This window comes from Vulpes vulpes, chromosome 8 (genome assembly GCF_048418805.1).
Source record: "Vulpes vulpes isolate BD-2025 chromosome 8, VulVul3, whole genome shotgun sequence".
NCBI classification, from domain to species: domain Eukaryota; kingdom Metazoa; phylum Chordata; class Mammalia; order Carnivora; family Canidae; genus Vulpes; species Vulpes vulpes.
This window is the reverse complement of record NC_132787.1, coordinates 50,519,892-50,533,703: the sequence shown is the minus strand read 5'-3', so window position 1 is coordinate 50,533,703 and position 13,812 is coordinate 50,519,892. Positions and strand designations below refer to the sequence as shown.

The following is a 13,812-nucleotide window of genomic DNA, read 5'->3' as shown; positions in this document are numbered from 1 at the left end:
GGGCATAAATATATATAATTGTTAGATCTTCTTGTTGGACATACCCTTTCATTATGATATAGTGCCCTTCATCTCTTGTTACACTCTTTGGCTTAAAATCTAGTTTTTCTGATGTAAGTATGGCTACTCTGGCTTTTTTCAAAAATGTCCATTACCATGATAAATATTACTTCATCCCCTCACTTTAATTTTTTTTAAAGATTTTATTTATTTATTCAGGAGAGACATAGGCAGAGGGAGAAGCAGGCTTTCTGCAGGGAGCCTGATGTGGTACTCAATCCGAGGACCCTGGGATCATGACCTGAGCCAAAGGCAGATGCTCAACCACTGAGCCACACAGGTGCCCCTATCCCTTCACTTTCAATCTTCAGATGTCCTTAGGTGTAAAATGAGTCTCTTGTAGGCAGCATATAGAGGAGTCTTGTTTTTTATATAAATTTATTTTTTATTGGTGTTCAACTTGCCAACATATAGAATAACACCCAGTGCTCATCCTGTCAAGTGCCCACCTCAGTGCCTGTCACCCAGTCACCTCCACCCACCCACCCCCGCCCACCTCCCATTCCACCACCCCTAGTTCGTTTCCCAGAGTTAGGAGTCTTTCATGTTCTGTTTCCCTTTCTGATATTTCCCACTCATTTTTTCTCCTTTCCTCTTTATTCCCTTTCACCATTTTTTATATTCCCCAAATGAATGAGACCATATAATGTTTGTCCTTCTCCGAAGAGTCTTGTTTTTTTTTTTTTTAATTTATTCTGATACTCTATATATTCTGATTGGAGCATTTAGTCCATTTATTTTCAGAGTGATTATTGATAGATATGAATTTAGTGTCATTGTATTACTGTAAAGTCTATATTTCTGGAGATGTTCACTGTTCCTTTCTAGCCTCTGTTGCTTTTGGTCTTTCTTTCCCCCTCAAAGTCTCCTTTAATATTTCCTGCATGCTGGTTTAGTGGTCACAAACTCCTTTAGTTTTTGTTTTTCTGGAAAACTCGTTATCTCTCCTTCTATTCTGAATGACAGCCTTGCTGATAAAGTATGCTTGGCTGCAGATTTTTCCCATTTTGCGTGTTTAATATATCATGCCACTTTTTTCTGGCCTGCCACATTTCTGCTGTGAACGTGATCTGTCTTCCCTTGTAGGTTAATGACCTTTGCTCCCTTGTGGCTTTAAGGATTCTTTCTTTATTTCTGTGTTTTCCTAATTTTACTACAAATATATCTTGGTGTTGACCTGTTTTTGTTGATTTTAATGGGAGTTCTCTGTGTTTCCCGGATTTAGATGTCTGTTTCCTTCCTCAGATTAGGGAAATTTTCAGCTATAATTTGCTCAAATAAACCTTCTGCCCTCCCCCCTTCTTCTGGAACACCTATGATATGAATATTATTACACTTTATAGAGTCATTGAGTTTCCTAAGTCTACATTATTTTCAGCTTCATTGTTTTCCATAATTCTGTCTTCTATATCACTTATTCATTCTTCCACTTCTTCCATCCTTGTGGTCATTACATCCAGTTGGTTTTGCATCTCGGTTATAGTTTTAAAAAAATTGGCTTGGCTAGTGTTTAGGTCTTTTATCTTTGTGGTAAGGGACTCCCTGTTGTCTTCTATGCTTTTCTGAAGTCCAGCTAGTAATCTTATGATTGTTGTTTTAAATTCTAAATCCGACATATTACTTCCATATGTTGCTATTAGATCTCTGGCTATTAGATCTCTGTTGCTTTTAGATCTCTGTTTTTTCTTTTGGGATCAATTCTTCAACTTTGGCATTTCATCTAGGTCTCTGTCTTTTATGTGTAGGAAAGCCTGTTATGTTTATTGCTCCTGAGAGTATTGGCTTTATGACTAAGAGGTCCTATTCTGTCCAGATCCTGGTGCTTCAGGAATGTTTCTGGTATATGCTGTCTGCACTCTTTTGTTGTGTTTTAGCTGCTCTTTCCCTCAGATCCGTCCTCTGCAGAGTTTCCCTTTGCCTGCAGTGGGGGGTGTTTGAACATTGTCCGCTGTATGGAAAGTTTTAACTAGTTGTATTTGGATTGCTTGTTAAAATGCTAGATCCCATTTCCTCTACAGCTGAAGCTTTGCAGCTCTCTGTGGTCAGTAGAGTTGGTGCCTGTAGGGGGGATGTGCTGGTTTTCTGGGGGAGGGGCCTGCTGCTCTGATTCTCAGGTGGTCTTGCCCTAGTGTAGCTGCACCTGCAGGGTGCAGTGGAGTGGTGCTTGGTGTAAGTGGCTTCAACTTCCACCAAAGGCACTGTATTTCTCACTAAAGTGGGTCAGTGCTCCTAGGTGGGGGTACAAATGGTGTTAGCCCACTCTCTTGTCCCCAGAGTGGGGCATTTGCATCTGCCATTATTCAGGAAGGCTTTACAGAAGAGCAACAATCTTCCCTCTTGTGTCCCTGACTTCTGTCAGAACCCTGCCTTCAGGGAATCCCGGGTGGCTCAGTGGTTTAGTGCCGCTTTCGGCCCAGGGCCTGATCCTGCAGATCCAGGATTGAGTCCCACGTCGGGGTCCCTGCATGGAACCTGCTTCTCCCTCTGCCTGTGTCTCTGCCTCTCTCTCTCTCTCTCTCTCTTTCTCTGTGTGTGTGTGTCTCATGAATAAATAAATAAAATTAAAAAAAAAAGAACACTGCCTTCACCCTATCTGTGTCTAGGTTGTCTGTCCACCTGGAAGGCCATGCTCCTGTGTTTTATCTCAGGCACATGGGCTGGGTTTTAAAACTCCAAATTTTAGGGATCTGGTGGGGCACAGACCGGTGCTGATCCTCTGAGGAGGGTCTCCGTGCACCAGGGCTGGTGCTAGTTTGTCCCTGAAGGCAGTTTTAAGAATGTGCAGGTGTTTGAAGTTTAAAGTTCAGCAAAAAACTAGTGTCCAGGTTAGCTCCCCTCAGCAGGTGTCTCTACTCTTATGGGGCTCATTGGCTCATTTGTCCCCAGACAGGCCATGCCACCTCTCCCAAATGCACTCCAAGAAGAGGAACTATCTCTCCTAGCCACACTCCCCGCTCCTGGGCCTCTATCCTTCTCCACAGAAATGCCTCTACACCCACCAGGCTTTACCCTGGCAATCTCACAGACTTCTAAAATGTCAGACTTTGAGCTCTGCTGCTTGTAAAAACTTGCAATAATCAGCCCCTCTTGTTTTCCCCATCAATGATTTTGGAGAATTGTTTTTCTTATGCAATGCCCTGTGCCCTGTTCTCTTTCTCTCTCCTCTCTATCTGATCAGGGCTCCCTCTCCTCTACAGTCTCCATGACTCTTTTATCCCTCAAATCACATTTCTGAACCTCCTACCTTCCACGAGTGGCCTCTTCTCTCCCTCTAGTTATGCAGTTTGTTCTCTCAATCCCCAGGTAGATTTCTTAAGTGTTCAGAATGATTTGATGTTTATCTAGCTGTGTCAAGGGACAAGGCAAGCATAGGGTCACCCTACTACTCCACCACCACAACTTCTCCCCCACCTAAGGGTTGTTATTCACCCTAACACATTTTGTTTTCTCCTTAGAGATTGCCCTTACTTCTTGTAACACAAAATGAAATGGAAAATATTCTTTATGCAGGATCTAGTTATTTTGTTGTGGAAGGCCCTTTAGAGTACCTAGTCTGCCACACTCTCAGAGGCAGAAGCCCCCATAAGTTTTTACACAGTTTTTGTAGCCTCCACTAGAAACCTGTGGACCCAGAGTCTCTGGTGTTATATGAATAAAACTATATTTTAAAAACTACTTCTGAGGTGATTGTGACAATAAACCAGAGTTAAAATTTCTACCCCATAACTTTTTCATATCCAGCTAATGAGACATAATGAGAGGTCAGAGCTGACACACAGGAGGAGCCAGATTCTGGTTCCTGGTGCAGTTCCTGGTAGCACATGCCTTTCCCTTCTCGCTTACATAGTCCGCAGCAGCCTTCTTCCATTTATTAGTAACCTTAAGTCAGCCTTCTTATATGAACTTACATGTGAACAGAGACTTAACACTCTAGAATTAGAATGTTACCTACCTACCTAAATCCTGCTTGTCTTTTAAGAGCCTTGCAAAAAAGCCTTTTCTGGTTGAAAACTTTTATAATCCATCTCTACTAAGTATAAAAATATGATATCTGCTCTTTTCACATGTTTATAACTCTTGGAATATTGTGCAATATTTTCTCAACCAGTTGCTCTTCTAGGGTAGGGACCATGTCTAGTTCATTATCATGGCTCTGTAGCCCTAAATCCATCATGTCAATAGTGACTGAAAGGGACATAGAGCTGAGTTCCTCAGGAAAGTTTTATTGCTGCTTTAGGATAGATGGGTCAATGGACAGATGGAAGAGATAAAAGTAGCTCTGAAAACCCCCACAAACTGAGGAGAATTTAGCACAAATGGATGACTGGCTCTGTGTCTTCCTGTTTATGAGAGTACTTGCACAGTAGAGCAGATGAGAAAAGAGTTTAGGGTAGAAAGCACCTTGCAGAAATGTTATCATTGAGAAAGACCTAAGAGAGAAACACCATGATTAAGAGCTGATATCAAGAGACATGCCAACTGGAGTGGCCAGGGCTGGACAAGCCAACCGCTCTGCAGCTGTTTTCTTCTGGTACTGGGCATTGGAGTCTGGGCCTGGAACACTCATGGCTTATTGCTTTTGAAGTAGGAATATAGCCCCTTGGCTGTGAGGCCTGGTTTCCCTTCTGACTGAGCTGCCTCCTGGCCCTGGGCTGTAGGTATACCAGTGCACAGACTGCCCTGGTCCTGCCTGGGAATCTCCATCTCCCTTGTGTGGTCACCTACCCACTCCTGGGTAATCACTATGGGTTCTCTCTCTCCCTGCCCTCCTGTCACACTGCACCTTGGGTGAGTGCTGCTCCAGTCCTGTCTGCCTGTCAGAGTGCTTGCCACAGCCTGGGCCTGTTCTCCCAGCTTCCCCTCTCCTGCCTCGTAGTGGCTCACTTGTGTCCATCTGTGACTACTGCCTGACTGTCTCTGAGTCTGTCCCTCATCTCTATCCACTACATGCCTCGCAGTCTGGCTCCTGTCCTGCTCCGTGGCCTGTGCATGTCTCTGGGTTTGTGGCCCTGCCTTTGTCTGAATGTGTCCTCCTGTCACCATTTGGCTGGTCTGGCTCTTATCTTGACCCTGGACCCCAGTCCCTCTGGTCTGGCCATGGGTAGACTCCTGTGATTGGGTGCTAGGGCTTCTTATCTGATGGCTCCTGTCCTGCTCCATAATCTGGGTCACCTCTGTCTGTGTCACTGTATGGGTCACATCTGTCTGAGTTCTAGTTCCAGCTCCAGTCACTGGTTCACTTGTGTGTTGGGCTCTGTCCTGTTCCCTGGTCTGTGACTGTGTCTCTGACCTCCTCTGTCTGATCTGGTGACTCTTATCTTCTCCTAGTCTCTCAGTCTGCTGCACACGCCTCCCAGCTTCTGTCTGCTGGCTCTCGCTCTCTTGTTTCTGAGATTCAGACTGCCTGTCCTGGCCCCAGGTTTGAACCTCAGCCCCTGCCTGTCCTCTGGAGACCTGTGTGCTCTGTCCATATTGGCTACTTTCACAATGCTGTGCTTCCCTGGCCTGTCCCACCTCAGCTCTCCTGCTCTGTTCTTTCCCCAGCTCTTGTGAGGCTCCAGTGGGGAGACTTCCAGACTCTTGAGATCCACAAGCCCCTGTAGGACTCTCACTCAGTGTCTTGAAACAGGCTTGAGCAACTTTGAACACCAACACCAGGAATTCCTTGAATTCCACAGACCCTGTGTCATCCTCATCCAGCAGGCGTAGGACTTCATCCACAGTGGCAGGATCCTGGGGTTTCTGTGGAAAAGAGGCCAAGTCAGTATCCCTCCCCTGAGGAAGGTGTGGTTGGGCCACTGTGCTCAGCTTACAGGCTTTCCATACCCAAACTTGGGAGCCCAGCTGTGCTGGCCCCATGCCACACACCTGGCTACAGTAGCCTTAACACGAAATTGCTTTTATTGTGCAGTCTTACCCCTCTTACAAGGGTAGAAAGCACTTTTTGTTTTATATCTTCTGTGCCTAGCATACTTTCTGGCCTATAGAAGAACTGGATCAAGATTCAATGAAGAATGAATGAATGATTGAGCTCATAATGATTCTTTGGGCTGTCCTTGGCCCCTGGTCCTGAGCAGGATTCTCTCCAGCAAGCCCAACACCAGGAGAAGCACGACAGGAACATGACCAAGGGGATTCTGTGATCTTCACTAAAGCTCAGGTGTTTTTCCAAGATGGAGTGGGTGGGGTCTGGTGGGACAAGTTGTCTTGAATATGCATTCTGTTGTGTCTATACATTCCTGTCCCTAAGACCATCATCCTAGTTGCTTTAGATGCAAACCAAAGGCAGGGAGAGACAGGGAAGTGCCTCAAGGCCCTGGGTCTGTTTTTGCTAGTGGTTGGGGGTAGGGTGGGAGAGCGGCTTCCAGAGTGTCCCCCCAGCTGATAATAACCAATCTGCCCTCCAAAACTCATTTCTGATATGACCACTCAGCTGATATTTTTGAGCAACTGCATAACACAGAACTATGCTTCTAATGAATTCTTATTAATGGATGATCAAGTTTCTGATAGACATAGGAAGTAGTTACTGTATAAGATTTAAGAAGAAGCAGAAAGCAGCAATTACTTTCATTTCTAGAATATTCAAAGGCTCTGTCTCTCCCTGAGATGTCCCTTTTGAGTTCTTTCACCTTGTCTCCAAATTAGAATTAATTGAAGTCAAGATATTTTCTCTAAGGATAAGGCTTGTCAACTGCTGTGACTGTCTCTTGTTCCTTTGCCCTCCCTCTTTCCGCCTGCACAGCTGTCCAGGAGCCCCAGTGAGCCTGGATCCAGCAGCTGCCTCCTCAGATTCTTGAGGCAAAGCATCTGCAGGCAAATCTGTTTCCTCTCTCTGCTTTCCTGCCCTCCCCACCTGGCCAGGTATGTCATACCACAATGATATCAGCAAACTCGTGTTCCAGGAACCTTTTCAGCTCCCCTCGGGTGAGCACTGTGCAGTTGCCCTGGGTCCTGGCATAGTGCTGAAAGGCTTCGATGATTCCATGAATGTTTCCTAGTAGCTGAGGCATCTTTGGAGTCAAGCTGGAGAAAGAAACAAAGCCCCCATGGGGGCTTCTAAAATCAACTTCAGCATTTCCTCCTGCTTCTTCCAGGTCTCTTCTTGCATATACAGTTCTGCTTCCAGTCTCTATTGTCTGGGTCTTCCCTCCTCCTTTCTTACTTAACATATTTTATGAAGGAGAAGGAGGGGCACACCATGGTTAGGAGCAGGCCTCACCACCTACCTGTCAGGTGACCTCTGGCAGGTTGCTTTGCCTTTCCATGCCTCAGTTTACTCATTGTTAAATGAAGGTAATACAGTATGCAGTTGGTAGATTATTGTGAAGATTAAGAGATAATTCATACAAAGCACTTGGCAGATGCTGGCTTATACTAAGTGGCAGCAATTAAATGTAATTATGATGTTATTATAGACATATCTAATATTTATACATCTGTGTAAACTACTGCTCACAAAGCACTTCCATATGCATAATCTCTTGTACTCCTTATTGTCTCCACTTTTTTTTATAGGTGAGGAAACAGGTTCGGAAGAGTTAGATGGTTAGCTCAAGGCCCCACAGCTTGTAAGGAACAAAAAAACCCAAGAGCTCATATTCCCTTTACCCAAATGCAATGAGCCTTCTAGACTATACAGTCTAGGTCTAGAAGGACAGTCTATCTAGTCAATGCGTTTGTCTTATGGTGTTAGGGTCCTGCTGGGAACACTGACAGGCAGTAAGTAGATATGTAAGTCAACCCTTGCCTCTGGTGGGGCCAAGCAGGAACACCAGAGACCTGACTTCACCTTTCTTGCTGCCTTTTGGATATGTATTCAGGAAGAGGCTGGGCTACCCCCTGTTGGCAATGCTCCAAGTCCTAAGTTCCTCTGAATGTGACCTCAGCATTGGGACCTGTGAGGCAGGTCAGCCTGCCCATAGGTGTGTGGCTCCTGCCAGCCCACAGTGCTGTGGCCTGTGAGGAATGGCTCCCAAATGAAAGGAGAGATTTCCTTCTCATTAGCCAGGGGTCTAGGCATAGCTTGAAGTGAGTCTTGGTTGTAGCTGGGTGGGCAAGAGACAAAGGGACATGGAGGTGCATTAAAGCAGAAGCCTCAGAGACCAGAAGATGGCATTGGAGATGGCAAGGTTCAAATGCAGGGGGAGATGGAAGGCTGTATAAGATGGAACACTGGGAGAGGGTGCTGTGAGATGGGAAGGAGAAGGCATAAGAGGAGGGAGGCCTGAGTACAGATAGGACAGTGAAGAGAGGCAGGAAGGAGGAAGACTTGACCTTGGGGAAAGTGGGACAATGTGGCGAGAAGGATTTTAAAGGCTACTGACCTCAGGTGGACTCTTCAGGAAGTGTCCTTTCTACCGTGCAGTAGTCAAAACTTTCAAGCCGACTTTGCTTTTTACACCGAAGTACAAAACTCAGACTATTGTATCTCAACAGAGAAATAAAAAGATCCTGAATTTTTGTTGCTTACTACATAGCAAACCCTAACCATTGTCCTCTAGCCGGTAAAAATAATGACTTTTTAGTTATCCCTCACATCTCTTTGGATAAGTCTATGAACTCATCTTGCCTAAATATGGCCCTGAGGTGGAGGAGGACCACCATGTAAACCCCTTCCTTTGTGATAAGTTTCAAGCCCATTGTCAGGTTGGCAGGAGTAACCTGATTCTAGCGTCATATACTCTGAGCACTGCAAAGAGGCTTAATCTTAAGAATAAGACATCTTTGATGCCCAGGAAAGCACATGGGTGGTTCCATTGCTGCTGCTAAAATAGGCTTTGGTGAGAGAAGCTGCTGCCAGGCTAGCCATAGGGGAGGAGGAAAGATCCCCATGGCTTCAGAAGAGCATCCTCTCCCACATGCACACGCCCAGTTTGCCTGAGGCCCAGTCAGAGCAGATACTTTCTGCCCACAGCCAGCGCCACAGACCTATGGCCTGGATCTGACAGCCTGGTTTTATGAGCTCAGATCACCAAGACATTGAGAATGAGAAAGAGGTTCCTCAGGAGGGCACTTACCTAATGTACAGGCAGGATGAGCAAGTGGCTGTTAGGAGGTATATGGAGTACCCAATCAGCAGGACAGGAACCTTTTATAGCAGATTTAATGGAGGCTAGTGTTTTAGATAGGCCATCCCCACCCCATGGGAAGACTTGATTCATCCAAGCCTCAGCCAAGCCCAGCCCAGCCTAGCCCCACTTCCCTTTTTGTCTGTTTTACCTGCTGACAAGTGGCTGTCTTAGGTTAATGAGAAGGCTCTCTTACCATACTGGGTGTCTTCCCTGAGTCCCTCTCTGGGTCTGTCTCCTCATGTTAGGGAAGCTCCTTTGTGATGTGATGGGCTCAGCAGTGTTTCACAGGTTGGGGCTCCTGGTGAACATTCTTCATCTCCATGTGACTGCAAAGTCATAGGACTCCTTTTACTTTTATTTTTTTAAATACAAACATTTAAAAACATTTCCATCTATTGAGGGTAATCCTTTCCAAAGTGGTCACTTTGGGAAGTTACACATGTTTTTCTGGCGATGTTGCCATTACATTGAACATTCCTCAAATTCTTGTTTTGGAATTGCTTTTCAAAATGCCAAATTTATGAGACATGCAAGAAATTAAATTTCATTTCTTTTTGGTTGGGCCTCATTTTTTATTAAAACAAAAAAGGTTAATAGCTGTCTGCAGCCCCCATCCTATGGGTAGGCAGCATTTTACAGCTGGTGGGAGAAGAAGCTTAAGATAATTAAATGCAACCCCTTCATTGCAAAGACAGGGAAGTCAAAACTGGTCAACCAATCTGCAAATATTTATGGAGAGCTGACTCCATTTCAGACAATGGACTAGGTTTGAGGGAAACAATGTGGAACAGGATGCCAGAAGTTTCTACTCTTACAGAGGTTGTAACCTGGAAGTTCCAGGAGAAAGTGCCTAAGAGGCTAACAGCATTGGCAATTACTGCTTGCTTTGCTTTGCTTTGACATCATTTTCATTACCACTTCATTTTGTTGGATCCTCACAACTAAACCCCTTTTATAAATGAAGACACTGAGAACCTTGGAGAAGCAGCCACTCTGAAGAAGGGATGGGTGCACCAGAGCCCTCAATTTCTAGCCACAGTTTCCTTATATTACAATGTGGCAGTTTACAAATATCAAATTTGTTCTCTGTGGATGAAGAACAACCATCCTTGAGGGTGCTAAGAAGGAAGCATTTTGAGCTCTAAAGCCAAGTCCCAAAGGGGCTCCTAACATATATTTTTGCAGAAAGTATATGTAGCTTCTGGAAAAGCATCTTCACAGTCCTCATTTACTTGTCTGCATGCAGCCCACAGGAAAGGCAATGACAGGAAGGAAAGGTTAAGGGCCTTGGCTGCAAAGACTGGCAGAGGGAGGGCAGCCCTGCAGTCACAGCACAAGCCCCAGAAAGGGACACAGAGCACAGGATGAGATTCAGCCTGAAGGAGGGGCTGTCTGCATGGTGTTGGGCTGTTTCCAGTCCTTGGTGGGATACTCCATCTGAGAGGTTGCTATGGTAACTGGTCAGTTCAGAGAAGGCCAGTGTGAGTGGGGGAGTTTGCGAAACAAGAGGGTGTCCTGCAGATTAGAACTTCCTGCTGTGAGTGATGTGCTAAGCCTTATCTGAAGGGGCTTTGAACCTCTAGAAAGGTTTGGAAACTATGAGAAAGTAGGTTTGGGAACTAACAAGCCAGATGCTTTATCTATGAGTAGGTATCATTGCATCCAATTTACTGATGAAGAAACTGAGGTACAAAGAGGTTAAGTGAACTACCCAAGGTCACATACCTAGAAAGTAATAGTGTTAAATTTGAACTCAGGTCTGCCTGTCTTCAAAGTCTGTGTCTTTCCCTGGAGTAGCACTGAGCCTGAGAGGTGGCTGGTGTGGGCAGGTGGGGTGGGAGAGGTGAGGGCATGGAGGGATGGGACTAATAGTCTCTGAGAATGTAAAAGTGTTAGTTTGTGAAGAGTTATTACAAATGAATGCCTTTACTTAGTAGTTACATCCTCTAGATCTCCTGGAGGCAGAGAGAGGCCAGGGATCTTGTCTGAAGTTGAATCAAACTCTTACCCTACTCAGTTTGCCTTGGAATAAACAGGACTATCTCAACAAAACAAGCTCAGTTTTGCACTTTGATTCCTTCATACATACTCACTCAGAAATTGTTGCTGATGTTCACCTCATTTATTTCTATGAGTAGCTAACAGCCCATCTTCACTATACTTAGTGAGCTACAAATGAAGAATAAAGATTCTGCTTCCTAGGGAATCAGTCTAGTTGGGAGAACAGGACATAAACCCTAAAGAGTTATTTAATAATGGAAGACAAGGTATTGTAAAATGTAAATCTGTAAAACCAGTCACCTTTACTTGTACCCTGAAGCACAAAATGGTGACATGGGACAGGGGCCTGGGAGTAGGGAATGATTGGAGAGTGGCTATTTGAATTACCTCCCCCCCCCCCCAAAAAGCGGAAGGTGGAAAAATTCCATAATCTTGGGTTTCGCCCTCAGAAAAGAACAAAAACAGGTCTGAAGCTAGAGAGCTGTTGCCTGCAGTATCACGTGTGGTGAGAGAAGTCACCTGTCCATGCATTGCCTACACATCCTAAGAGACAGGGTAAGGGAACAGCTATCAGAGGGAAGAATAACAGTGGACAGTTCTGGGCCTCCTTATTCTGTCTCTGCCCCAAATGTGGTCGCTCCTCCTGAGCCCACCCCATCTGGGCCCTGGTCAGAGCATCCTGGAAACTCAGATGCTCAAGTTCAACCCCGGATATGGATTAGGCAGATACCAGGGTCATCCTTGTTGACATGGTTTGCAATGACTTAGTATCTATTACACATTCTGGGCTTAATCCCTGACCGACAGGTGGCATTGGTCATGCTGTGTCTCTGAGTCCTTGAAGACAGTGAGCATGTGACTAATAATGTCATTACCATTAACCAGGAAAACTGGAAGTTGTCATTTGTAAAGGAGTCTGAATTTCTCAGAGCTAGCTGTTCATCCCAAAGGCAGAGCTCCTAGAAGAAGCAAACCAGAAGGTTCCAACCTCTTTCCCATTGAGAAAAAGGAGAAATATTGTGGGAGGTGGTGGTGGTGGGTGTTTCTTCCATTTTCTGCCTCTTCAATGCTCAGTAGTCTGCATAGTCCTGGTGGCACCAAAGGTTTGTTGATTTAAATGTAATGGAAATAGACAAGACACTTCCTAGCATGTCTTTACTCCTGTCATAATCCCTGGTCAAAATTTGGACCTCCCTAGAGATCAGAAAACTCCCTTTCCCTGCTGATAAGCTTGCAGGACACTGGCTTCTGAGCAGTGGGCCTGGTCACCAGACACATCCACATGGGACACTAAGTCAGAAGTGTGGGGAGTGAGGAAGTAGGTGCACAGAGAGAAGGCTGTGGTAGAGTGAGGCCTTTGGATCTGAAGGTGATGCAAGACAGTGGAGTCTGTCTTGGAATAATCCTGTAGCCTGATTTGGGGCTTTAGTTCTTCTGTGGCAGCCTCTAAATTCAACCCACTGGTCCTAAAATGGTTTTACTTGCTTTCAGGTAGGCCTTCCAGCCAATGGGTCTGTGCAACACCATTCTATCATATTCCATTGAAATATTCCATCAAATATTTTCTTTAACAGGTGGGGGATTTTTCCTCCTTCGTTAACCATGTTTAAAGATTGTAGGATATAATACCCTAAATTTAATCAGGAAATATAAAATAAATGTAGTACCAGGAATATTTATGTAATAGAATTCCATATAGTAGTGAAAGTGGAAAACTGTTATAGATAATAACATGCGTGACTCTCACAAACATAAATTCCAACAAAAAAATCCAGTCACAAAATCTACGTAGTATGAGTCCATTTATAGAAAATTAAAGCAACAGCAAAACCAAACCATGGTGTTACACATGAGAATATTAACTTTGGACAGTCATGAGCCTAGCTTCTGGAATGCTGATAATGTGCTGTTTCTTGATCTGGGTGGTGGATACATTAGTGCATTACTTTGTGAAAATTCTTACATTATGATTTGATTTGTGCACTTTTATGTATGTATTTTACACTTCAATAAAAAGTTTTTTCCCTTGTGAAAAAAAAATTTGGACCTGCCATTTCCATGAAACCCCAGCTCATGCTGCCTTCTTCCTGCCTGCCAAGACTTCCTCCTGCCTTGAATGAGTTCTTCTCCTTCTCCTCCATGTAAATGGCCTCAATCCCTTCAAAATGATACAAATGCCACTAATTCTCTGATATATACCCATATTATCCCAACCATGTGAGATCCCTTCTAGACTGGGCCTCTCTTTGAGGACAAGGCTGGTTTACAAGTACATGTGTACTGATTTGATATGAAAGCCTGGTCCATTCTTCCGGAGAACAGTTTTCCCCTGCAACTGTGAGAACTGGGTGATATGTCACACACACCATGCCTGGCCTCATATTCCATCCCATTAAAGCTACTGGGCTTCATCTTTGCACTCATGGGGATAGTGTGGGAAGGCTCAGCATTTAAGGCTGCAGGAGATCCCAGAACCAAACTGGGGCAAAGCTCCAAGGCACCTCTCACTAGAATGAACTGGATTTGTGCTGTCCCTACAAACCCCACAAACCTGTCTGTGCTGGCCTCCAATGGGGTTGGTCAGCTTTGAACTATTTCCTCCTTCATTGATCAAAGTGCCTACCCTTCCCAGGAAGGTAGCCAGGATTAAAAGTGAGCACAGGGGATGACAAAGGGA

The 13,812-nt window shown here is 44.9% G+C and overlaps 1 protein-coding gene across 1 annotated transcript; it reads right to left on the bottom strand.

Annotated features, from left to right (window-relative positions):
* Positions 1-4,267: 4,267 nt before the first annotated feature.
* Positions 4,268-9,129, bottom strand: CRNN (cornulin). The gene is made up of 3 exons (XM_025983308.2): positions 9,081-9,129; positions 6,936-7,086; positions 4,268-5,802 (listed from the first exon to the last, which is right to left on the bottom strand). The coding sequence occupies exons 2-3, from the start codon at positions 7,071-7,073 to the stop codon at positions 4,624-4,626; spliced, it is 1,317 nt and encodes a 438-aa protein (XP_025839093.1). The 5' UTR covers positions 7,074-7,086; positions 9,081-9,129; the 3' UTR covers positions 4,268-4,623.
* Positions 9,130-13,812: the final 4,683 nt, after the last annotated feature.

Coding starts and splice junctions, on each gene's coding strand:
- CRNN (XM_025983308.2), bottom strand. CDS start 7,073: ATGCCTCAGCTACTAGGAAACATTCATGGAATCATCGAAGCCTTTCAG. Junction 5,803..6,935: donor AGTTTGCTGATATCATTGTG/GTATGACATACC, acceptor TCTTTTCCACAG/AAACCCCAGGATCCTGCCAC.